Raw genomic sequence first — 27,770 nt, 5'->3', positions numbered from 1 at the left:
AAAAAAAAACAAAAAAAAAAAACCAAAAAAACAAAACAAAACAAAAAAAAAAAAAAACAAAACAAAAAAACAAACAAACAAAAAACAACCTTGTAGGGGAAGGGAAAACAACCACGCCCTTTGACCTGGTTCGATCGCCCAAACAGTTATTATTCAGTAAACAATGGTAGTGGTAGTGACTGTTAAACGAATCGAATTATACAGGTATTAGTATCGATGGTTTGAGTTTAAGCAAAATGCTCTCCTCTTATTCCCATTGTACCAACACACACAAAAATATGTGTAACCTTAACCGTTTAAAAAAAAAAAAACAAAAAAAAAAACCCAAAAAAAACAACAAAAAAACAAAACAAAACAAAACAAAAAAACTTGAGCTTTTATATAGAGCAATATCCACTAAACGTGCTCAAAGCGCTTTACAAGGGGTCCCTGGCAAACAGCAACACGTAACATTTAGAACGGGACATCAGGCCTGTTAGGCGATATTACAAATTTTGTTTGGACAAAGACAACGCTGTTAACGGCCAGGTACTCGTTTTACACATGAGTACGGTGAGAGATTGTGAGTAAAGAGCTTTCTCCAAGGACTCAACTATGCGCCGAGCGCGAGGCTCGAAACCACGACCTTCCGATCCGAAAGCGAGTGTCATACTACTAGACCAAATTGCCGTTTATAGTCCGAGAGAATCTAGTGAGAACTAATCACCCACCTAGCGGTCTAAAAACAATAACAAAGATCAGAGTATTATCAACTTCATTCATTTTTTTTTTTTTTTTTGTAAACCACAATCTATGTTTGTACGAGCCTAGCCATCGTAAAGTTATAGCCTGACACTGAACTCCAAAAGGACTGGCATTTTAACGTCATTATTTGGTTTTTGTACCGTCTGGTGAGTTGTCGTTAGTAGTGCTCATGGAAACAAGTTATTTCATTGGTTGAACTATTGAATACACTTCACGATTTGTTTTCTTTTGTGGCAAAAGACTGGCATTTTGGCGTCATTTTTTGGTCAGTGTTGGGCCATAACCTAGGTGAACAGAGCTCCATGAAGGCCACGGTACGAGCCGGCTTAGGGCTGTATCACAAATTATTAGCAAAGGAATGGCGTGGTGTCGCAGAGGCATCGGACTTCTCAAGCAAAAAAGACCCAAACAAAATGGGAATGCCAAGTTAGAAACATACTTTGGGGACAGAATGGTGGAACAAGGTCCAGGCCTAACCTTGAGTCTTTTGCAGAATGGGAGACAGTCAGATGGATTTATATTATTCTCGGCGCCACAATTAACGTAACGCTGTTTGATCTGTAATAAAATAGCTTTCAAGCATATTTAATTTATGAACTTAATTGTTTTGCATATCACCAAAAAAAATAAATAAAGAGTCATTCAATACAAGTTCAATGATATACAAATTGTTACAGTCAATGCAGTGGAAAGCAATCATATCGCTGAAAACAAAAGTCATCCTCAAAACGATGACCACAAAAGCATACATCCCCCCTCCCCCCCCCCCCCCCCCCAAAAAAAAAAAACAAAAAACAAAAAACAAAAACAAACAAAAACAAATGAAAACGACGCAGGTTTCCAAAAGTGAGTACTGGTCCTCTCATTAGTCTAGTGTAACCTCCGTTTGACTCCATGCAGGTCTGAACAAGTCACGTCATGGAATGAATACGGTTTCGAATGTCTCCTTGTCGAATGGGCATGATCTATATTACATTTCCATGTGCTCGAAGTCATTGGTCACATTGGAATTTGTGCTCAAAGTGACCTACATAGTGAAAAGTAATCACCGTTTTTGAAATACATCTAACATTACGATTGGTCATTTTGTTCAGCTTAACACATGGGTATGCTAACAATTTTCATAAACAAAGCAACGTGTTTACATTTCTGAAGAAATATCCAATCGTTTTACTTGCGAATGAATAGAAACAGTCCAAAGAGCGTTGCGTTAATTGTGGCGTCGAGTATATTATTGTGAGAGATGGTATTGTTTTCCTAGCAAACAATCTCTCCATTGTATGATGTTGGTAGGTTTATAATTTAAGATAATGTCAAGGAGTCTTTAGAAAGGAGATTCACTCTGGATTTTTCCAGACCCCGCTAGTGGGGGCCATTGGTTAGATAAGGATTTCAAACAAAAATACTATTTTTCTGCCTTGGTACATTGCCGTTGAATGCGCAATAATTGATTCTGTTCTTTTAATTTCGGTACTTTATATTAATTTGGTTATTTGGCGACCAAACGTTTAAAAATAATATTTCCTAGGTCTTGAACGACAAAGAAACGTTTACAATTTACAACCTAGCATTTGGCGGTAATTTCTGCAGATGATAGACCCATTGTCATGATTGCTATTTCTATCGATTTGCTCGTTGGCTAGTCCAACCGTGATTAGACTCGGCTCGGACATCCGAATCCTGATTTGGATTACTGTACTGTTTCTTAGGTCTAACTATTTGGAAGCTGACCATCGTTATGGACGCTGTCGTTGAATCAAAATGAAAGCAGACGCGGAGCTCTTGTTTTTCGCCATTTTTCGTCTTTCACGAAACCACTATGAACTATGGCCTCAACATCCGGGTCACCCGTTGCCCAAACAATGTTTCTGTCGTCTGCTATTTCAATCGAGGGAATCGGTGGAGAATTCGATATCTTACGATTTTTTTTGTTCCAGCTCTAAAAATCTCATGAAAATTGATTGATGAGGTAAGGGACATTTTTTTGGGGTTTTATTTAATAATGTATCTAATAATATTTCTTAAGGTGGCGTTTTTATGCACCTCCGTTGGAGTTGTACAAAAAGGCACCGTTTTTATGCACCTCCGTTGGCGGTGATGGTAAATTAATGAAAATGTTGCTGCATACGTCCATGAGGTATAAATGGTTTTAGATTGTAGTTTAGCTCGCTGCTTAGTGATTACCGATGTACGTTTTTACAATGATAATGAATTAAATAATTTAAAAAATCAAAAGTAAAAAGAAACGTGGCACACAAATACAGATTTCAAATATTAGAAAATTAAAATCGAAGTTTTTTAAAAACATGATTAAAAATTTTTGGAAAAAAAAAGAAAAAAAAAAAGCAAACAAAAATAAAGTCAATTTAAAAAAAAAGAGGTTTGAGCCCAAAACTTTCTGTGTTTGGTATTTTGTTATTTTTGGAAGTTATTATATTCATTTTTGTACGAACAAAATAAGTATTATTGTTATTGGCTGAAGAAGAGATTTGAGCCAGAAACATTTCGTATTCAGTATTTTATTCTTCTTTGATGTTGCTATATTCATTTTTGTACATTAGAAGTAAAAAAAAAAGTATTGTTATTGTTATTTGCTGAAGAAGGCATTTGAGCCGGAAACACTCTGTGTTAAGTATTTTATTTTTTGACAGTGCAGTTGGTAGAGCACTCACTTCACATGCAAAGGGACTGAGATCCATCCTGGGTGCAATCGAGATATTTTTCTGATCTATGGATTAACGTCGTATCCAAAAGGTAACAAGCAATTGCTATTGTCCATTCATGCTGTGGAAGCCGGGATATACTCAATGAGCCATGGATATCCATTTTTGTACATTGAGTAAAAAAATATTATTTGCAATTGGCTGAAGAAGGGTTTTGAGCCTGAAACATTCGTGTTTGGTATTTTGTTCTTTTTAAAAGCTGTTATGAGTAATTATTTAGAAAAGTCCACAAGTTCTAGCATTTTAATCTTTTTTTTTCTAGGCATATCTATCTATGAGCTTTTCAAAAAATATTTTCTTTTCTATTGAACAGATCCCTTGTTTAAATAAAAAGGTGTAGTTTTGGACACAATTTTTGATCCATTTTTTTTCTTTGTAATATGTATCAGTTTCCCCTCACTATTTGGACCATATCTCAAAAACTATGAGTGCCACAATCATAAAACCTATAAGAATTTTGATTGTTTTTGTGCAAGGAATCCAATGAAACAATTTTCAGAATGATTTGACAACTTTGAAAATTTATTGTGGAGGCCTGTGGCTTTATATAATTTGTCTTTTTTCCCTGTATGATTTACTGATATTGACTTAATTGTCGTAGTATAGTGCGTTATTCTTGGGTGATCCCTTCGCTCGTCACATCAACTTCACCGTAATACTTAGAGACTAACAGAACTACACCTTAGACTTAGTCCTTCTACTGCACTGTAGTCTACTCATAGTGTACAATTGCTAGTACTGCATTAACCATTGTTTTTTACCTAATGATTGTGGATCTGATGTTACCATATGGAATGGAAATTGTTATCTTAATATATATATATATATATATATAGTTATGACTCAAATGGATCTGATGTTGCTGTGATATGGCTGTCTATCCTATGGGATTAGTACCCTGCTGATATAGTTTTCTTTTCCATGTTTTGCCTCACGTGAACTTTTACCTCTCGTGAATCTGATGTTGATGGACTTGATTTGCTGGCAAATTCAAGATTGGGAAAAAATGTGGTGTTGCGAATTGCAATGGCAATTACAATAAAGCCAACAAATGTCGTGTGTTCAGATTGCCTAAAGAGGAACCAGAATAGCAAATATGGTTAAACAAACTCCCTCCGCAGTATAATTTTCAACCACATCCGACAGAATTTGTAATTTGTGAAAGACATTGGCCTGCAGGTGTTCCAATGAAAATTCTCCCTGGTGGAACCGATCGTCCAAAAGTCCCTCCAAGCATCTTCGATGTCCCTCAATCAGTCCTTCCTACAGAAAAGCCACCTCTGCGCCCTGCTCCAGCAGAAGACAACTGGAGTACTTCTTCAAAATCTACAAAATTAGTTCTTTTGAAGACTTTGAGCCAGAGAAACACCCTTTTAAAAAGTACGGCTCCAGCAATTACAAATTACTTACATCGAAATGTAAAGATAAACATGTATTGTTTTTATGACGGAGAACTACAGTGAGAGCTATTTGTCTGTTATTGTACATAATAAATCCACAATGTGTTCCCCTCTTTCTAAATGTTTCATTTGGAAAGATATTAAACCCTAACAATGGCCTTTCTTCCTATACCCAATTCATGGACGCTATTAAATGCGCCCTCAATTATGACCCTTCTTTAGATGGCCTGCTCGACAAGGCAGTTATGGTCCTTCAACAGTCTACTGAATCAATGGATGTGAACAAGTCAAAAAAGCTTACTTTTATTACAAGGCAGCTCCAGCTTTTAAGACGGAAAGAATATTTAACAAATGATTACCGCTTCGCTGTTGTAATATTTCCCAAATGCAGCTACGAGCAATTAAGAAAAGTTCTTGTGTTGCCAAGTAAAACAAAACTGCAAGCAATAGTTTCTGCCACTGATGTGGATCATGTTCGTCGACGAACTTGTATGAAATTAGATGACAAACAAAAGGTATCATTTTTTCTTGTGGATGAAGTAAAAATCTGTCCATCTCTTTCTTTTTCTGCTGGCGTTTTGAGTGGTATGGCTTTGAATAATCCAAATGAGAAAGCAACATCAATACTGTGTGTAATGCTCAGATGTCTTCATGGCAGTCCAAGCATCATGGTGTCGGTGAATCCTGTTCATAAGTTGACTGCGAAATACCAATTTGATGTTGTGAAAACAGCTGCAGCTGCTGTGGAAAGGGCCGGGTGCACTGTCATTGGATCCATAACAGATAATCATAAAATCAACCAACAGTATTGTAAATTGTTTTCAAGAATTACAGATTATCAAGCTAGACATCCCTTGGCAGAAGACAGAGTTTGGGTTTTACTCTTCGACACTGTTCATATTATAAAATGTATAAGAAATAATTGGATCACCGAGAAGCAGCAACTGTTGTCCGTTGATGGGAAGAAGGTTGGATGTTTTGATGATGTTAAAAATTTGTATGACTCGGAGAGATCCAATATATTAAAGATGACACGACTTACCAACTCAGCAGTACGACCAAGCCGCCTCCAGCTACAGAATGTTAAGCTTGTACTTCAAGTATTCAATGACAAAGTTGTTGCTGCACTCCTTTTGAAAGATGCTGCTGAAACCGCTGACTTCTTTGAAATGGTATTGGAGTGGTGGAAAGCCATGAATGTGTGCAGGAAAGGACAAGACTTGAGGACAAGAGATCTGTGTAGTCAAGTGCAGCAACAAAGTTCAACAAACCTGCAGGTGTTTCTTAAACGTTTCCAAAGTGTCACCTCTGGACAAGGAGCTTGTCGACAGAAATGCTTGACTCATGAGACACACAAGGCTCTTCTTCAAACTACCCAGGGAATGATTGCTGTTTGTCGGTATCTTTTTGGTGTAGGATATGACTGTGTCCTGCTCCGAGAGATTCATAGGATAGAAGGAAAATTTTCTGTGTATCGACAGTCCACAGGTGCAAATGCATTCATGAATGCAAGCGACGTATTTACATCTTACAAAAAGCGATTAACAAAATTTGCTGCCTCTTTCTTGGACTTTGTCGAGATGGATCAAAGCACCTCCCGGAAATCTCACTCTTGCTATGCAGAATTGACATACGATGATGCTTCATGGATTGAACAGTGCATGAGTGACATCTCCTTGACGTGTGAGGAAGAGAGCTCAATAGCATACATTGCTGGATGGTTGGAAGCGAATGTGTTGATGAGCTGCAGTTTGATGATGATGAAGAACACCTCCTGTCAACAGAGCCTAAGGATTTTATTGAAGAAGTTTCTCGAGGAGGACTAAAAGTGCCCCATCTCTCAACATATGAACTTGTGAAAGTGGGACTTTGCTTCATGAAAAAACATAAGGAGCGAGCTTGTTGTCGTCAAAAGTTAATACGAGTTTTGTCAGTCATAAATTCTTTTTACAATTTTGAACTCATTTCAAAATCCCTTTTGCCACGGTTGGCAAACGTTTTGCTTCATGGCCTCCACAAGTTGGACAAAGACCATGACAAAAATTCCATTCTCTACCAAACTTCCATCAAGAAAACCTGATTGGCAGATTAGGAAAGTAAGATGATTTATTAAGTATGTCATGAAAGAATGGCCATTAGTTATTCTGTCATTTTGTAGCAAGAGCATGATTGATTAATAACTCTTGCTGAGACTTTTGATATTCTTTCATTTTGATATAATGCAGGTACCTTTCCCAGGTCCTTTTTTATGAATAATGTTGAACTTATCAATCGCTTTAATGACAGTTTTGGTCTCTAAAATAAGAATCATATCAAAAAACGATTTGTTTGTTATTGAAAATGATTATCTAATACTGATCTCATGGCCTCTAGTGTTAACTCAGTAATTAATATTTTATTGTGGGATCGTCCTCCACAGATTGCCACCTACATTGTACAGCTCCTCTTCTATTCCTCCCATGTTTCATCTTCATCATTCAGATCATTTATCACTGTTCCTGACAGGTCAGCAATTTATTATTTTAAAATTGTTTTTGAAGAATTTTGTTTTTTGGTTCAAGAAGTGTGTTGCGCAGATGTTCAGTCTTCGCTAAGCAATTGAGTGTACAGGGATCGATTCCGTCCACTGCACTGTGTGGCTATGAGTGAGTCACTTTGCCTCTAGCTTGTGGGGTGCTGCACTACGGCTGACCAACCAGTGGTGGTATATATCAACAATGTTTAGACAAATTTCCCTTATAGGGATGAAATATAGTAATATAGTGTTAAAAAAGAAAACATTTCGAGAGACTAAAACTGCAATGATTATGTGTACTGGAATAAATATTGTGAGTATTGTTCAGTGCACTTTTATACATTATTTAAAAGAAACTATGTCTCTTTATTACTAGGTAGTGCATCCCTCAGTAGATATTTTGGTATTCATATTTTTCTTGGGATCATCCTCCACAGATTACCTCCCTTTGTTGATATTGCACAGCTCCTTTCCATTTCATCTAATTGCTCATCATCATCATCATCATCTTACATATGATGTATACTAATTAATCAAGCTTGTAAAGAAATCATCCTGAATCCATCACTATAAGGTCAGTTTTTAGAATATCTAACTACTCATCCTTTCTGTTTCTTGGCTACTCTTATTCACTACTGATAATAATAATCATTCAAGATTTTTTTGACCCAGAACTCACATTTATTCTTTAAAAGGGCAGATTTTGCCCTATTATACCCTTATCGAAATTTTGGTGTGAATTTTCTAGATTTTTTAGTTGTCCCCCACTAGCGTTGTCTGAAAATTCGCCATGATTGTCCTTTCTAATGTTTATTTTGTGATCACTTGAGTGCATTCCCTTGGCAGAGATACTGTGGCAGTGCCACTGTGGGACTTTTCGGTTGGTTTCAGACCAGCTTCAAAAATATTTTGATCCTGAATCTACTTCTGATTTGCGTTAAACTCGTCCCTTTGTCTAATAATAAAAAAAATAGATATTTGTTGGCTTGATGAAATCTTTTACCTATTCCATCATCTTCGTTTTACTGTCAGTGAAAATGACCCCAAAAATGTAATGAGCGACATAAATCCTCAAAAAAGCATACAATAAAAAAACTGACTCACCCCCCCCCCCAATGCAAAAACAAAAACTAAACTAAACAACAAGCACCAATCAACTAACTCCTAAAAACATAAAAGTTGATTTAAAATTAGAAGTAGGCAAAAGGAGAGGGGATCTCAGTTAAATAAAAATATAATCTGATGATCAAAAAAACTGACAACAGCATAAACAACAACAACCCCTCTCCCAATAGAAACAAAACAAAACAGAACAAAAACAAAAAAAAACAAAAAAACAAAATTACAACAACGACAACAACAACAGTTTCAACAACAATTATGACGATGACGAGGACTAGGGAAATATACCAAACTTCTCAGTCCTATTCCTAGTCTATACTACTACTACAATATTAAAGCTACTCACAGTCGATTTCTTCCTCCTTTTTCTCCTCATAACACAGATTATTGCAATGATGACAATGATGGCCACGGCCAGTGCTCCGCATGCTGACCCGATAATGATTGGGCCACTCCCTGGGGAGAAAAGAAAAAAAACAAAGGGGGGGAGGGGGGGGGAAGGAGAGAAAATAAATATCAACTAGTGTCAAATAAGATGCAAACCAGGCACTCAGGATGTCAAATTTTAAAAATTATTTTAACGTCAGACGTTGCCAGTCAACATTACCCCCCGCCCCCGTTTCCCTCCCTTGAAGAACGTACATGCTGATATCATATGAAGTCAAGTTGAGACATATTAAACTGTATTGCAGACCTCCATATTTCTTCCATGATTTTCAAAATAATACTAAAAATGGATAGGCAATCAGAGGATCGAAGAATAAATAATATGCGGTCTAGTGGTATGACACTCGCTTTCGGATCGGAAGGTCCTGGGTTTGAGCCTCGCTCGGCGCATAGTTGAGTCCTTGGAAAATGCTCTTTTCACCCTAGTCAGGGGTTAAAATGAGTATCTGGCCTTTAACAGCGTTGTCTCTGTCTGAAAAAAGTGTACTATCGCCTAACAGCCATGTCTCGTTCTATATATGTTACGTGTTGTTGTTGGTTTTTGTAAAGTGCTTCCAGCACGTTTAGTGGATATTGGGTATATAAAATCTCAAGTTTTAAAAAAAATTATGAGCTGATGCCACTAAAACTTGATATTCAATCAACACATTCAAACAAAATAGTACCAATATTATGACATCCATTTTTTTTTCGTAATCAACAATCATATGTATGTAAATAATAATATAATATTACTTTTGTTTAAGGATTTGTCCTCCTTTAGGCAAGACAACAGAATGAGGTTTTAAAACATTCCCTAAATAAACAGAAGTATATTACGATACGTTCAGACTTCCTTGACCGAATCGAATAATATGACGCCATCACCATGTGTAAACTGATCTGTAATTGGTAATGAAGATCGATGAAATTCGGCATTGCATCCTTGGACAAGGCCTATTGTGCTCTTGGGTGTCATCGGGTGTCACGGTTCAACTAGGGTTGTAAATGTTTTGACTTTTATACATTCTGATCACTTTGACATGTGAAAAAGTTCTAGCCAGCATGTAGAATAAAAGTACAGATTTTCTTTGTTTAGAACCAAGCTGCTCGTTGCTGGGGGACGTGACATCAGACGATTGAATCCAATTAGGGACAAGTAGATATGGAATTCCAAAACACAAAATTGCAAAAATTCTATATGATGAACTCTTCTCACCCTTTGGCTGATTTACTAGATATGTTTCCTCATTCCAAACATCACGAAGGAAGTAGATTTTTATACTCTTGTAAATGATTTAAGACACTACGGGTTACCGCTATATATTATTTATGAAGTGCCCAAAATGGATTACACTTCCTTGTAGTGTAGGTGCGGGCGCTATTACGAGCTGAAGTCAGGTAAAATCAGGTTTCGAATCAAATGTTTTAATTGACAGCGGATGATTCAAAGCGTCACTAGGTATACATGCTGCTTCAAACTAGAAATTCTTTTTTTTTTAAAAAGAGCTTTTATATAGCGCAATATCCACTAAACGTGCTCAAAGCGCTTTACAAGGGGTCCCAGGCCAACAGCAACACTTAAAACGTAGGACGAGACATGACGCCTGTTAGGCGATATTACAATTTTTCGGACAGAGACAACGATGTTAATGGTCAGGTACTCATTTTACGCCTGAGTACGGTGAGAGAATGTGAGTAAAGAGTCTTTGCCAAGGACTCAACCATGCGCCGAGCGAGGCTCGAACCCAGGACCTTCCGATCCGAAAGCGAGTATCATACCACTAGACCACATAGCCGCACATGCTAGAAATAATAAGCTCTGTTTGTTTTTGTGACCTCTTTCACAAGAGGAAGAACAACAACAGGATCAGAAACAAAAATAGATAATAAATAAACTTAAACAACCCAGCAGAGCACACAAAATATAAAAATAGTAACAAACTGTAATATTCTATCGGAGACTGTCGTAAGGTTCGGAGGTCCTCCTAAGGCAGTTAATTTTGTACAAGGGCTCCTAAGTAGTTTTATCTTGCCTATAAGATTTGTACTGTTGTCCACAAATCCTTGAGCACTAACAGTCCCTCCTATATTAAAGACCTTCTAAACATATTAATAATCCCAATATAAACTTGAGGTCAAGCAATGACCAATCAATCCTTGTCAAACCTAAGCCATTACGTAAAATAAGTGAACAATCTTTTCAATTTTCGGCCCCCCATTTTTGGAACTCTCTTCCATCACAAGTGAGATGCTCGGGTTCGTTGACAACGTTCAAATCTCGCTTAAAGTTTTATCTTTTTACGTCATAATGCTGCAATATTATTATCATATTTTGTTGTCGTTAAATGGAATTCGTATCACTTTTCCATCAAATTTGTCTTACTGTAATATGTTTTGTTTTATATCACTGTAAAACGCTTATAGCATGTGACAACGGGGTAAAGCGCTATATAAATGCCATTTACTATTATTATTATTATCTGAATGCATTTTAACAACGAGAAAAAAAATATTGTTATTTAAGCGCTTAGTGCACGGTAATTTTTTAAAGTTAATTATTACACTGTACACATATAATGTATTATCATTCATTATTTATTCTTTTATTTATTTCTAATTAAGAATATGATGTTGTGTAAAGCGACAGATTTGATAATCCAGACATCGTGTTTAAGACCAAATAAATCAACCTGCTTCCCCTTTTTAATTTGAAGGTTCCTGATAATAGGCCTATCTAAGCCATAACTAAGAACCATAATACGTAATCAAGACTTCAAAACATACTTGGTTTAAAACCTTTTCCGATCTAATTTCAATATGTAAACTGTTAACTTAATTCACATTATGAAATATATTGTTAAACATGCCAAAAGGAAGTTTTATTGAACTTATAAATTGTCACTCAATATCGAGGACCCAGTTTAAAGTTACTTTGAAGACCTTGTGTTTAACAAAGATATGTAAAGTAAAATTAGATTTAGTTGCCAGTTTATTACAGAGCATAGAATTTCCCAAGTGTCATTTTCCCACTCCAATTATGATTTAATCCTTATTAGCACACTGATTGAGAAGTTGGCAGTGAACGCAATAAGAACAGAGTAATCCCATAGTACCGTTCCAGTGAGTCTCAGGTTCGATCTACATCGTTTCCCTCCATTCCTCGACATCACTGATATAAGAACCTGCCCACCCCATTTTCAGAATCTTTTTTTTTAAAAAGTCCTTCAGAGCTATTGTCCCACGAAGTCGGAGTTTATACCAGTTTCTGTAGTGTGAAACGGACAATAGCAATTGCTTGTTATCCTTTGGATAGGACTCTAGTCTATCGCAAAGTACTTTCCGCCAAAATCAGCTACCCATTTACTGCTGTGCGGACAGGAAGGGTCAGAAAAAAATCTCGACTGCACCTGGGATCGGTCTTGGTCCCTTGGTAAAGCGAGTGCTCTACCAAATGAGCTATCGTGACCCCCATGTTATGAAGATAACCTGAAATTATTATTGGTTCTGAACAAATAATTCTCAGTAGCCTTAAACTGACAATCGTGAAAAAGTTAACAAAATTATATATTACAGTTTTTATAAAGGAAAAATACTGAACAAGGAGCATTCCTATTCAGGGTTAAAACCGTATTTAGACAACTATTTTCGCCATTAATGTTTTAAACGTCGCTCTTCATATTTCTGTTCTCGTCATTCGGGACTTTATTTATTGTGCTAGTTACCGTTTATGTTGCCTTTAGAAGGATTTCAGCATGTAACATTCCTTGGTTGCCTATTTCGTTCTTTTTGTTTTCTTTCTTTTTTTTTGTTTTTTTTTTTTGTTTTGTTTTGTTTTGTGTTTTGAAACGTTTATATTCACATGTGTTGAACATGCTATAGATAGTATGCGCTTGGCTCAGAAGCTCATAACATTGCCATCCGGAAGTATTACGGACCAACACACAAAACTATGTGTATCCATGAACGTTTATAGTCAGGTTAATACAGTTCAGTGAGCATTACTCATAAACGCGGATGGCAAAAAACAATAACAAAGACCTGAGTGACGTCATCTTCGAACTATCTATTCTTCGAACTATCTATAGATAGTTCGAAGATGACGTCAGTCAGGTCTTTGTTATTGTTTTTTGCCATCCGCGTTTATGAGTAATGCTCACTGAACTGTAATAACCTGACTATAAACGTTCTTGGATACACACAGTTTTGTGTGTTAGTCCGTTATACTTCCGGATGGCAATGTTACGAGCTTCTTAGTCAACCGCATACTATCTCTATAATATTTGAAAACTTAGTCAACTAGTGTGGCAGTATTTGGTATTTTTATCTTGCCGGATACATTTTTTATATGATCTAGGCACTAAAGGGTGCTTGAGTCATATTGTGATCTGTTAGTGAAATATAACCATAACTAAGTAAGTATTGGGAGAGATGATTCATCGTCATAATGATGCAAGTCTGAATTTGGCAATTATAGACGTCTAATGGTGTTATTGTTTTCACACTTTTCATTTTTTCTTATTGGTATTGATAATGATATCGATTGTGCGGTGGTGGTGATGATATTCATAGTGATGATGACTATGGTTATGATGATGATGCGATGATGATGATGATGATGATGATGATGATGACTATGGTTATGATGATGGTGATAATGATGATGGTGATGATAATGGTGATAATGATGATGATGATGATGATGATGATGATGATGATGATGATGATGATGGTGATGGTGATGATGATAATGATAATGATGATGATGATGATGATGATGAGGAGGAGGAGGAGGAGGGGGAGGAGAGTGAGACAGATGAAGGTGTATTCGGACATTAGCAATAAACTGCCGGTAATTTTCTTCTCGATTTTTTTTATCTAGTCATAGGATCGCTTCAGTTTACTTATCATACTTTTTCAATCATTGCTGATGAAAGTGACACGTTTTGACAAATTACGAAATGTAAACTATGAGTGTTTTTTTTCTCTACATATTATTACACATTATGTTTCATTTATTACATGTGAGATGTATATATATTTGGGAGTTGTAAAGAGACGAGTCTGTTGATTCTCTAACATTAAGGTCACCTGACAAGCTGAATGTAAATAAACAAGATAGGCGACATTACGACAGTGTCAATTAGAGCAAGACAAACAAGGTGGTTTAACAAAAATCAGGAGTCACTCTCGTTGAGTGTACAAATGAGAATTTCAGCTATTTTAAAGTTTAGCGAACTTTGTTAATTCTCTATCGTGGATAGCTCATACGGTAGAGTCACGCTCTCCCCGGCCAGGCGGAGTTGTCGTATCAGTAAGATCGCGGGTTCAAACCCCCATCGCCGCCGCGAAATTTTAAAAATTCTCTTTTGTCTTCTGGCACTTTCCTACTCACTTTATCTCTTGTTGTTATCAAAATAAGTGCCTGCTCCACTCACTTTTCTGAATCATAATTCCAAATCTAACTTATTCACTTCATCCACAAGGTTCGGGGTCAGCCTTACGCGTGTTCAATAATAAATGAAGGCTTCTATTTATAAACTGCACATCCATTCACCTAATTAATCGAATCTTCAGTGGTGCCACGAACTAAACGTAGCACTCCTCACAAACATTAGTCCTACGTGAGACATTGGGAAATAAATACTTCTGTAGAACGACTAAGCATAACCGTAGGAGTTTATCCCTATTCCGAATTCTGTAGCGTGAAACGGACATTGCCAACACGCGTCAACAGTCGTAACGTCATTTCCCTCGTAATGACGCATGGTAACTTAGTAACTGGCTCTAAACTATCGGAACAATGGCGGATGTCATTATGAAATATTTCTCCGACGAGCATAAAAGCGTATCCAGAGGAGAAAAAAACCCCATTATAAATATGATCATGTAATCCTGTTTTGGCTTTTACACAATCTGATCATAGGACATATGAAAATTTCTAGCCAGCATGAAAAATAAAAAGTACAGATTTTCTTTGTTTAGAACCACGATGACCGCCGTTGCTGGGCGACGTGACACCAAACCATTGAATCCAATTGCTTGTTATTTTTTTTTGAATGGACTAACTACTGAACTAACATCAGTCCAGCAATTCGATCACTGCTGGATAATGATCAGGGAAATTCAAACATTACGTTATTAACTCACTCAATCCTAGAGATTTTTGCTACTTTTCAAAATTGGAAGAAATGTATTAAAAATGAGCATGTACATAGATATTTTTATTCAGCTACCATTAACATCTAAAAACTAAAAACATTAGCTTTGATACTATGCATACCATTTGTCTCAGAAAAATGTAATAAATTAATAGGCATGTGGTAAAAGTAACCCTGGTAAACAACGGATATAGTCGGTGTTAGGGTTGAGTGAGTTAAACCAGTTCGTATTGTGAATTTAGTACCTTGTGCTAGGTCCCTATGCTCTAATGACCCTCCAACACCTTTTCAGTACCCTTTTCAGTAACTTATCTTTAGACCATCAGTTCTCATTGTGATCTTTAAATATAGGGGAAACTGCATAAGTTGTGAGTTACTTTAAGTAAAGAGAATTTTGAAAAATCCTCCTATACTTGGTTTTCCATCAGATAGTATCAGATAATTAAAGAGAATTTTGAAAAATCCTCCTTGACTTGGTATGACATCAGCACTTATCAGAGAATTAAAAGAGTTTTGCAAATCCTCCCATAATTGGTTTCACATCAGACATGTATCAGAAAATTAAGGAGAATTTTGAAAATCCTCCTATACTTGGTTTTACATCACACACACACACACACAAACACACACACACACACAAACACACACGCATATATATATATATATATATTTTTTTTTTTTATTATTTATTATTATAATAAAAATAAAATAAATTATATATATATATATATATATATATATATATATATATATATATATATATATATATATATATATATATATATTATAATATATATGATGATGGTGTGATAATGAGAGCGAATGCTCGAGACAATATTGCGGATGTTGACCATAATCATACTTGAAATCTTTTATAGACATATATATTAATGTACATAAAATAATTCAAGTATTAATCAGTAAAACCTTTTTTGTCAAAAGGTAGAAATGTCCTTCTTCTTTGACACAAAAACTACACATTTTTATGACTCTCCTTTTTATATTATCCAGGTGCATTGTAACGGGCTTAGATTATTGAAAGACGTTCAAGTATATATTACCATAATTCTTCTTGTTTTTCTGGCCTTAAAGTGTAGTTAAAATTACTTATACTTTCTATCAGTGTCGTGCTATTGGTATCGTTCAGGGCTCACAATCGTTAGTAGACAGAGTGGTGTCGTAATACGATTATATTATTATTGTTGGCAGCAATGATCACGATGATTGTGGTGACAATGAAAGAGGTAACGATAATGACGGTATGATGATGATGATGATGATGATAATGATGATGATGATGATGATGATAAAGTTGATAATGATGTTGTTGTTGATGATGATGACGATAATATAAAAAAATAGGAATAACTTATTTATTTACCCGACATGAATCCTCCAGTGGAGTCTTGGTTTACTGGGACTGTTGATGTGATGTTATTGTTACTGTTACTCCCACTGTTTAATCCGATTGAAATAGTCGGTGTGGATGACATAGTTGTTGTTGTCGTAGTCGTGGCGGATGGGACAATGCGGATGATGGTTGATGTGTCATCGTTTTGGTATGATGATGACGAAGAGGATAGCGGTATTGATGATGATGATGATGATGATGATGATGATGATGATGATGATGATGATGGTGGTGGTGGTGGTGGTATCGTGGGAAATGGGTCGGAATAATCGGTATGAGGGTTGGGGTAAAGGGCTGGTATTTCAGATGTGGTAGTAATAATTATTGGTGTGGATATTTGTGACAATGGTGGTGGTGGTGGCGGTGGTAATAGTGATGATGATAATAATGATGATGACGATGATAAAGATGATCCAATCACTATGGGCAGATCAGGATCAAACTGTGCGATGTTGCTGCTTTCCAGAATAACCGTCTTGGTGGGTTGTATGGGAAGCATTGAGTGTGTGGAGAGCATTGTCATTGTGTCATCTATAGCTGTTTCTGAAGTAGACGAATGTATTTGCATTCCTTCTGATGATGTCTGTGTTGAAATTGACGATGGAGATATTGGAAATGACGACGAGAAAGACATTGACTGTTTTGATAACGGTAGTGATGATGATGATAACGATGACGACGATGATGATGATGATGATGATGATGACGACGACGGCATTTCAGGTGTTATCAACACTGTATTTTGAGGACTGCTCGTACTCTTTGAGTTTTCATTGGCATTTCCATTTTGGATAGAATTATCCCCAGTTTCTATCGTTGCCGATGAGTGGAACTCTTTTTGTGGCAAAGAGTGCACTGTAGAAGGTGTGAATGTTGGAATCAGTCTAGACGTCTTCGTCGACAAAGTATTATCAGTGCTAGTTACGTCATTTAATGTTGATGTAGAGATAGCTAAATTCCAGTCTGAAGGCAACTTACTCGAATCGGAGGCCATTTTTTTACTTTGGCTAGCATTGAGATAGGAGCTCCAGAAATTAAATGTAGATAGGGACGTGGATACTTCGGAAATTCTATGAGGATTGATAGTATATGTTACGTCATCATTTTCTGAAGATTGTACAGAGATGGTCTCAGTTTGGGAAATTGCAATCGTAGTTGAGACGTCCGATTTTGATCTCAATTTATTGATGGTATAAATTTCAGGCTTTACAGTAGGACTAAACGTTACTGGATGAGAAGAATGCAAGTGATAAACGTTAGATTCGATTTCAGGTGTAGGCGATATATTATTTGATATAAATGTTGGTTCTAGACTATCATAGTAAGGTACATTCTGAGAACTCTTTAAATCCAAATGAGTGGTTAAGGTTCCATGCTCTGATATAATATCAGAAGTGAAGTTTGTCGATATCCAACCAGAAAAGGTTGAACTTGCATTTATCACAGAGCTTTCGACATCGTTTACGATTAAACTTTGTATAGTATATGTCTTTGTTGGTGTCGAGTAATAACCCACTGAGACAGATGTGGTGAGGTTTGAATCTGTAAAACTTTCAGTGTTGAAATAATTGCTGTCACTTTCTCTGACAAAAGTATTTGATTCCAGAAAAGAGGACTCACTGTTATCGAATGAGGGAAAATGGACGTCGGTGGTGGCTGATGGATCTGAAAGAACGGCCTCAGAACTTTCTGCTGTTGATGTCAATGGAATCAGGAGATTTGATGATAGTGAGCTTGGTCTGATACTTTGACCAACACTTGAGTTAAATCCATCATTAGAATGAACTATGGAACTCGGCAAGTTAGGACTCCTTAATGCTGGGTGTGTTTCACTGACGTAATTCGATGCTGAAGTTGATGATGATTCTACTAACGCATTGTCTTGACTCGAATGAGATTGTTGCTCAGATTTGTACGATGCCTTTGTGCCTGGTATTTCAACTGTATTGATTTCCGGCAAAGTCAGAGTAGCTGAAAGGAAACTTGTTCTGTCATCAGATAATGAAGATGGATTTATATGTAAACTGAGACTCCGCCCTATGCTTTCAATAACCGCAGAATTTTCCTTTTTGTCTGAAGTTTTAACTACCGATGAATCATTGAACACATTTAAATAAGTCCATGACGTCACAGATGGAACGCGGTTTGAAAGAATATCAGATCGCTTCTCACTCGTATACAAGTCACTTATATTGTCCTGATCTATAAAGGAATCGATTACTCCTGGTGATATTATTGATGATAAGTCCAATGAACTAACACGGCTTTCACTTGAAGTAGAATAATCCAACCTTGAATTAAAAGATGGTTGAAGGTTAGGCGACGACAAAAGTGGTACGTTCTTCTCCGGTGAAGTAGAACTAGGACGAGGATGTAGCGATGACGAATGGTCAACGAGGCCTGAGGGTGATCTCAACGGTGACGTCACTGTTGTGTTTAGATTTGGTAATAAGAGTGGCTGGTTAAAATTTATATTATGATTATCACCATGGCCACCGAACAACGAAGCTTTATTTGATTCGACGTTTTGAGTTGATGATGGGAAAAAGTGTCGTACATCGTTAATATTGTTGGCGTTATCTTTTAGGCGAATCGGATTTAGTAAAACAATAGGCGATGGGTAGGTAGTTGTATCGCTTGCACTGGCTGTACTCTGTGGCCTGTTGAGATAAAACGATACCTATATGAAATTATGACAATGACACAGAAAGGTGGGAGATCTAACTGATATGATGTGTGGGTTAATGGGAGGCTTTTGTTTTTGTTATCTGATTATTTTGACGTATAACACTCCGATGTTAATTAAATCAAAGAAAATCTCGGAGAGAGAAGGTTGAGGTGGTGGGTGGGGGCAGGTGACTCTGAGGGACGGGGAAAAGAGGGGGGGGGGGGTGAGGGAGAAACATTAGCAAAATATTAAAAAAAAAACAACACAACAATAATTGCCTATACTAAAATAACATAATAAATGACAAAGGAAACATTCAAATAACCAACAAAAATAAACGGGGATAAAACAAGCAAAACATATTCAAACAGATTAGAAACCCAGTCTTAAATATGACATTTATGTAGCGTGCGTACCATCCATGCCCAATGCGATTCATGATGTTTCATTTGCTAAAGAATATATTGTGTGGCCATCTTCAATGGAGCATACAGCTGATTCTTCCATTAAAACAAATGGAAGTAAATGGAGGGGGCGGGGAAGAGGCGCTTAATGATCCAGCTGTGCGGTTATTTTTAACACCCCCCCCCACACACACACACATATACACACACACACACACACACACACACACACACGCAAATGAGTTGTCAATGTTCGATTGCTCATTAATTTTCTCTTTCTTCCTTTTATTTTTAATAACTTATAATATAAGCCGGTATTTTAACACAATACTCCGCGATCTTCCGTTTCAGGTCAACGGTTATTTATAACATGAATTTACGGGGAAGTGAGCAGGATATTGAGGTCGTCTTATGGGTTTTGTGGTAAGCATTAAGCATTTCGGTTGGAGGTCACTGGTTGTCTTTATGTGGCTATGCTGTCTTGTGGTATGACACTCGCCTTTGGATCGGAAGGTCCTGGATTCGGGTCACACTCTGAGCGGCGCATTGTTGATTCCTTGGAAAATGCTCTTTACTCACATTCTCTTACCATACTCGGGTGTAAAATGAGTACCTTACCGTTAACAGCGTTGTATCTTTCTTTTAAAAAAAATTAATATCCCCTAAAAGGCGTCATGTCATGTCTCATCATACATGTAAAGAGTTGCTGTTGGCTTGGGACCCCTTGTAAAGCGTTATGACCAAGTTTAGTGGATATTGCTCAATATAACAGCTCATTTGTGTGTGTGTGTGTGTGTGTGTGTGTGTGTGTGTGTGTGTGTGTTATTTTTGACCTCCAAGCAATAAGTACACATCTATTTAGAAACAATGGTGTATGGTTGGAAATTATTTTATTCATTGGAATTGGCTCATCGGATCAAAGATAAGAAATGAAAAGTATAGGGCCATGAGGGATTTGTTCAAATATCGTCAATTTAAAGTTAAAAAAAAATGAGCTTTATATTGCGCAATATCCACTAAATGTGCTCAAAGCGCTTTACCCTAGTCAACAGCAACGTTTAACATTGTAGGACGGGACATGACGCCTGTTAGGCGATATTACACTTTTTCGGACAAAGACAACACTGTTACCGGCCAGGTACTCATTTTACACCTGAGTACGGTTAGAGAATGTAAGTAAAGAGCCTTTTTCCAAGGACTCAACTATGCGCCGAGCGCGAGGCTCGAACCCAGGACCTTCCTATCCGAAAACGAGTGTCATACCACAAGACCACATAGCCGCAATAAGCGAGTGATTATCACACAAGATGGACATTTTGATGTTAAGATACAACCTCATCTCTATCGCTTCGTCAAATGACATAAAGTAAGTTGTAAAAATGGAGAGAGACAGAGAGAGGGAGAGGAGAGAGAGAGAGAGAGAGAGAGAGAGAGAGAGAGAGAGAGAGAGAGAGAGGAGAAAGAAAGAGAGAGAGAGAGAGAAAGAGAGAGAGAGAGAGAGAGAGAGAGAGAGAGAGAGAGAGAGGGGGGGGGGGACAAACAAATGTATCAATATAGCCTAGAGAACAATTAGATATTAAAATCCGAGACACATTTTCTTCAAAAGAATAATCGTTACCATTCTGTTAAGCCAAATGAGTATAAAAAATGACATAATATCATTTCTCAGTGAGTCTATAGATAGTCTAGTTTGCTTCAAAACTCAAGTGCGCGCTAATTTTTTTCGTCATCATCTCATAAACCGTCTGATTAATTTACACGAAAGTGACAAGTCAGTGTGCAAGCAGTCTTAGATATGAAATATGAGCATATTATGAAATATGCTGTGCGGCTATGTGGTCTAGTGGTATGACACTCGCTGTCGGATCGGAAGGTCCTGGGTTCGGGCCTCGCTCGGCGCATAGTTGAGTCCTTGGAGAAGGCTCTTTACTCACATTCTCTCACAGTACTCAGGTGTAAAATGACTACCTGGCCCTTAACAGCTTTGTATCTGTCCGAAAACAAAAATTGTAATATCGCCTAAAAGGGGTCATGTCTCGTCCTACATGTTAACTATTGCTGTTGGACCCTTTGTAAAGCGATTTGAGCACGTATAGTGGAGATTGCACAATATAAAAGCTCAATTTTTAATTATTTTTTTTTAGAAATATAAATATAATGTCTTGTCATCATTTTTTGCCAATGAGGGTAAATGACATCCATACGATTACGATCCTCCATCATACCAAAGTACGTACTTGTAATTTCTAATTGACTGGCCTGAGGGGACCGACAAAGACAGTGTCCAATATTATGATTAAATACCAGCCCATCGCTTCACCCCATAATGTCCGCATGCCTTTGTAACAAGCAGCCATCCGTATCGAGACCCATATCACAATGGATTGTCCCAAGCAGTTGGTGTTTTAACCAGTTAACTTTAGTCTGGAAAAACACGTATTTAAAAATTTGGCCAGAAAACTCGTCCTTCAAATTATGTTGAATGACTTAAATCTTGGGAAAAACCGTGGCCTTCGTAAAGTTATAGCCTGACACTGATCAAAAAATGACATCAAAATGCCAGTCTTTTGCCACAAAAGAAAACAAATCGTGAGTTGTATTCAATAATTCAACCAATGAAATGACCTGTTTCCATGAGGTCTACTAACGATAACTCACTAGGCGGTGCAAAACCCAAATAATGACGTCAAACTGCCAGTCCTTTTGGATTTCAGTATCAGGCTATAACATAACGATGGCTACGGAAAAACTCTCAAACCTGGGACCTCGTGAGGTCCCAGGTTTGAGAGTTTTTTTTCCCAAGATGAGAGTCATTTAAGTCATTCGATATTTGAAGGACGAGTTTTCTGGCCAAATTTTTAAATACGTGTTTTTCCAGAAAATGGGTGGTCATCGGTTAACCCTAATCTCATTTCCTCCTTATTTACCCTCCAAATATTTGCATTTCTGGTCTCATCGTTTTGGCCTCGTTTCCGAATGTTAAAAATGATAATTTAACCATTAATGAATATAGAAATAAAATTTTATTTGAGGTTATAAAATAATGTTCAAAAGATTTGAAACAGCATGAATTTGTTTATGGAAGGAAACAAAAAGCACACGTAAAGAGATTCTAGCCTCCAAAATGGAGGGATGAATTTCTAAAATATATGGACAGAACGAAATTGACGTCACTCAGCTCTATATCATTTTTTTTAGCCAGCCATTTTTATGAGTAGCTCTCACAAAATTGTATTAATCAGACTATAGATAGTATGCGCTTGGCTTAGAAGCTCACAACATTGCCATCCGGAAGTATAACGGACCAACACATAAAACTATGTGTAACCTTAAACGTTTATAGTCTGATTAATATAGTTTAGTGAGAATTACTCACAAACATGGATGGCAAAAAACAATAACAAAGATATGAGTGACGTTATCTTCGTACTATCTATAGATTGAACGAAGTTGACGTCACTCATGTCGTTATTATTGTTTTTTTGCCATGCATGTTTATGAAGCCCCGCTTCAGACACTTTCGTTTTTTTTCCTTGTGAAAGATTCTTAACCCACAATTTGCTCACAATTTGGACAATGGGTGATTGATGTTGACATCAGACATCGTGTTTGATGGATTATCCATATTCCTTCATGGAATACTTAAGCGATGGGATCTAATGGTGTCGTTTCGAAAGGGCTTTAAAAAAAAAAGACAACCTACAACTACAACGTTGTATGACAATAGAATTGGAGACATTTTAATGACAGGAGTCGTCATAATACGCATTGAAAGGAAAATGGCGAGGGGATCTAATGGTGTCGTTGGGAAAGGGCTTTTAAAAAAAAAAAGACAACCCACAACGTTGTATGACAATTGAATTGGAGACATTTTAATGACAGGAGTCGTCCTAATACGCATTGAAAGGAAGATGGCGAGGGGATCTAATGGTGTCGTTGGGAAAGGGCTTTAAAAAAAAAGACAACCCACAACGATGTATGACAATTGAATTGGAGACATTTTAATGACAGGAGTCGTCCTAATACGCATTGAAAGGAAAATGGCGAGGGGATCTAATGGTGTCGTTGGGAAAGGGCTTTTAAAAAAAAAAAGACAACCCACAACGTTGTATGACAATTGAATTGGAGACATTTTAATGACAGGAGTCGTCCTAATACGCATTGAAAGGAAGATGGCGAGGGGATCTAATGGTGTCGTTGGGAAAGGGCTTTAAAAAAAAAGACAACCCACAACGATGTATGACAATTGAATTGGAGACATTTTAATGACAGGAGTCGTCCTAATACGCATTGAAAGGAAGATGGCGAGGGGATCTAATGGTGTCGTTGGGAAAGGGCTTTAAAAAAAAAGACAACCCACAACGATGTATGACAATTGAATTGGAGACATTTTAATGACAGGAGTCGTCCTAATACGCATTGAAAGGAAAATGGCGAGGGGATCTAATGGTGTCGTTGGGAAAGGGCTTTAAAAAAAAAAAAGACAACCCATAACGATGTATGACAATTGAATTGGAGACATTTTAATGACAGGAGTCGTCCTAATACGCATTGAAAGGAAGATGGCGAGGGGATCTAATGGTGTCGTTGGGAAAGGGCTTTAAAAAAAAAAAAGACAACCCACAACGATGTATGACAATTGAATTGGAGACATTTTAATGACAGGAGTCGTCCTAATACGCATTGAAAGGAAGATGGCGAGGGGATCTAATGGTGTTGTTGGGAAAGGGCTTTAAAAAAAAAGACAACCCACAACGATGTATGACAATTGAATTGGAGACATTTTAATGACAGGAGTCGTCATAATACGCATTGAAAGGAAAATGGCGAGGGGATCTAATGGTGTCGTTGGGAAAGGGCTTTAAAAAAAAAAAAAAGACAACCCACAACGATGTATGACAATTGAATTGGAGATATTTTAAATTTTAATGACAGGAGTTGTCATAAGACGCATTGAAAGGTAGATGTCATCATTGGGTTGTTAACACCTCGTTTATTGTCATGACGCACTGGTATATGTTTTTTTTTCCCACCGCGAATAATGCGAAACAACATTCTCGTCGAAATAGAATTCAATAGTCTGATGTCACGTTCGCCCAGCAACGAGCAGCCTGGTTCTAAACAAAGAAAATCGGTACTTTTTATTTTTCGTGCTGGCTAGAACTTTGTCACATGTCATGTGATCAGAATTTTTTTAAAAAGTCAAAACATGATCAGATTTATAACGTTTTTCTCCTCTGGATACACTTTTATGCTCGTCAGAGAAGTATTTCCTAAGGGCGTCCGCCATTGTTCCGATAGTTTAGAACCAGTTACTAAGCTACTATGCGCCATTACTTGGGAAAAGACGTAATGACTATTGAAGCCTATTTGCATTTCTGTTCCTTTTTTTAGATTTTAATTTGTTCTTTTTTTTTTCTTTCCAGTCACGGGTATGCTGGTTTGTAGAGGTGTTCTACTTGACACTTGAAATCTAAACAGAATTTTCGAATAGAATATTAAATAATTTCTACATTATTTACGTACCAGTTTACACTGCAGGCTTATCCGTTTTCATTAAATTATGATGGAATGCTGTCTTTGTGAACATGTACGATAACATGACGTCAGGTTTAAAACAAGATCGAGCTCCACACCCCCTATTAAAGTTTTATTTGTCGAGCACTATCTAAGTCGCAATGTTTGTTTTTACACATACTTCCCTATTCAGCCATTAGTGATTGGGTTGCTGGATCTTACATAAGGCCTGGCGGAAAGTATTTAGCGATAGACTAGTGGTCTATTTACAATACAATCCTAATGACCCATCGTTCCATATGAGTGGATCCAATCGTAGCCATCGTTATGTTATAGCCTGACACTGTAACCCAAAAAGACTGGCATTTTGACGTCATTATTTGGACTTTGCACCGCCTAGTGAGTTGCAGTTAGTAGTGCTCATTGAAACAAGTTATTTCATTGGTTGAACTATTAATACAACTCGCGATTTGTTTTCTTTTGTGGCCAAAGACTGGCATTTTGACGTCATTTTTTGGTCAGTGTCAGGCTATAAGTTAACGATGGTTACGATCCAATAGAGTAGACAACGCAGGGATTGACGGTCGGATTTCGTAAAATCCAGACTTTCATTAAACGCTGAGTGTCATTAGTTTTGCTTATTGATAAAATTGAAATCTATTTGAAGTGAAAAAACGGGAGTTCGTTATATCGTCATTACCACTACCATCACCACCACCCCCACCACCACCTGCAGCAGCAACAGCAGCACCACCACCACCAAAACCACCACCACCACGACCATCATCATCATCATCATCATCATCATCATCATCATCATCATCATCATCATCATCATCAAGAAAATCTAACCTATATATATATATATATATATATATATATAATATATATATATATATATAGAGAGAGAGAGAGAGAGAGAGAGAGAGAGAGAGAGAGAGAGAGAGGGGAGGGGGTGGGGGAGAGGGGAGAAATAAACACCGGCAAAAGAAAGACAAACGAAACAATAGATAACAGGCAGCAAGGCACTTAATAGAAATAAAAGCCTTTCACATGAAATAAATTTGAAAAAGACACGAATAATCTTCTTTGTCTTCTCAAAACCGGAAAAGCTATTATACCTGTACGTAATCTAAGAAGATAACCGTCTTTCGTCTGAACCAAATCTCAAACAAAACGCAAAAACAAAACAAAACAAAAATTAAAACAACGCCCCCCCCCCCCCCCCCCCCAAAAAAAAAAATAAATAAATAAAAAAAATGATTCACTTGTAATGTTATAACTAGACTGATGCGAACCCAGGAGCACAGATACACATCACTGATGACATGAATAATAATATAATATTATATGCTGCTTGACATGGAAAAAATGGGTTTGGTATTTTGGCGATTTTTTTGCTCAATTTTAAAAATAAAAATAACTTAATTTACACTGTTTGGATGCAAAATTAAAATTCATTTGGCAAAATATACACATTTTTACTCTGAAACTGACCAGACGAAGTGAAATATTTTGACAAGAAACTAACTCACACCAGTTGGATAAGAAAAGTAAACTTTATATCCAATTTTATGTAAATTTTAACAGACGATAGTGATGCACGGAAACGTTTGGCATTGATTCCGACCCGACGTGCACATTTTTGAAAGTCTGATAAGCCAAATTATTATGGCCTCGTTGTTGTAATGGAAATATTATGTACCTACTCTCATACAAACACACACAAAAAATGATTGTCCATTCCAACAATGTTAAATCTAGCCATCAATTGCCTACGGGCATCAAACATGCAAATGTGAGCACCTCGATTCAGACCAATGCTTACATATACGCAGGTCTGATAACCGAACGCAATTATCGCAATTCTCATTGTAATGGACGATGCATTACGTCAGTTTAACTCACTTTACCCTAACACCGACTATATCCGTAGTTTACCCGGGTTACTTTTACCCCATGCCTATTTACTATATTTTTCTGAGACAAATTATAGGCGTAGTATCAAAGCTAATGTTTTAGTTTTTAAATGTTAATGAATAAAACTATCTATCTACATGCTCATTTTAAATACATTTTGTTTCCGATTTTGAAAAGTAGGGAAAATCTCTAGGATTGAGTGAGTTAAGAGTATTTCCATTACAACAATGAGACCATAAACAATTTGGGTTATCAGACCTGCAAATAATTACACATCGAGTCAGATATTTTGACATTTTTCAGTGGCTGGTTTGGCATTTTTTTTTTTTTTTTTTTTTGCAAAGTGAATCTGGCGACCCCGCTGATGACATGAATAATGTAGGGCAAGAAGTAAGTGTTCATTTCCTGGATCACTGGTCTGGACGAATTCATTATTTATTTTGTGTTCACCATCCCTACTCAATTTCCTTCGAGCACTTGGCATACGGGTCAACTATTATAGGGTTACTAGTACTAGTTGTAAGCAGAGCATTGGAGAATATAATCATAGTTGTCATGGTAAAAAACTTGATGATAATATATTATTTTCTGTATTTAATTTGTCAAATGTTTCCAATATAATTAACAAAATAATATGATGCATGTAATTATTACAAAGCGAAGTTATCACTTTTCCATCATCATCATCATCATCATCATCATCACTATCATCATCATAATCGTCATCATCATCATCATCATCGTCATCGTGATCATCAT

General features: G+C 36.9%; 1 protein-coding gene across 1 annotated transcript in view; it reads right to left on the bottom strand.

Annotated features, from left to right (window-relative positions):
• The window catches only part of LOC144971881 (uncharacterized), a 44,910-nt gene that overhangs the window by 3,139 nt on the left and 14,001 nt on the right, over positions 1-27,770 (bottom strand). The window contains exons 2-3 of the mRNA XM_078912956.1: positions 16,473-19,162; positions 8,851-8,960 (exon numbers count right to left, since the gene is read on the bottom strand). Coding sequence (XP_078769082.1) covers positions 8,851-8,960; positions 16,473-19,162 — 2,800 coding nt within the window. The remainder of the gene's footprint in view (positions 1-8,850; positions 8,961-16,472; positions 19,163-27,770) is intronic.

Source organism: Berghia stephanieae, chromosome 4 (assembly GCF_034508935.2).
Source record: "Berghia stephanieae isolate SIO BIC M18660-M18661 chromosome 4, UCSD_Bste_1.3, whole genome shotgun sequence".
NCBI classification, from domain to species: domain Eukaryota; kingdom Metazoa; phylum Mollusca; class Gastropoda; order Nudibranchia; family Aeolidiidae; genus Berghia; species Berghia stephanieae.
This window is presented reverse-complemented; position numbering and strand designations above follow the sequence as displayed.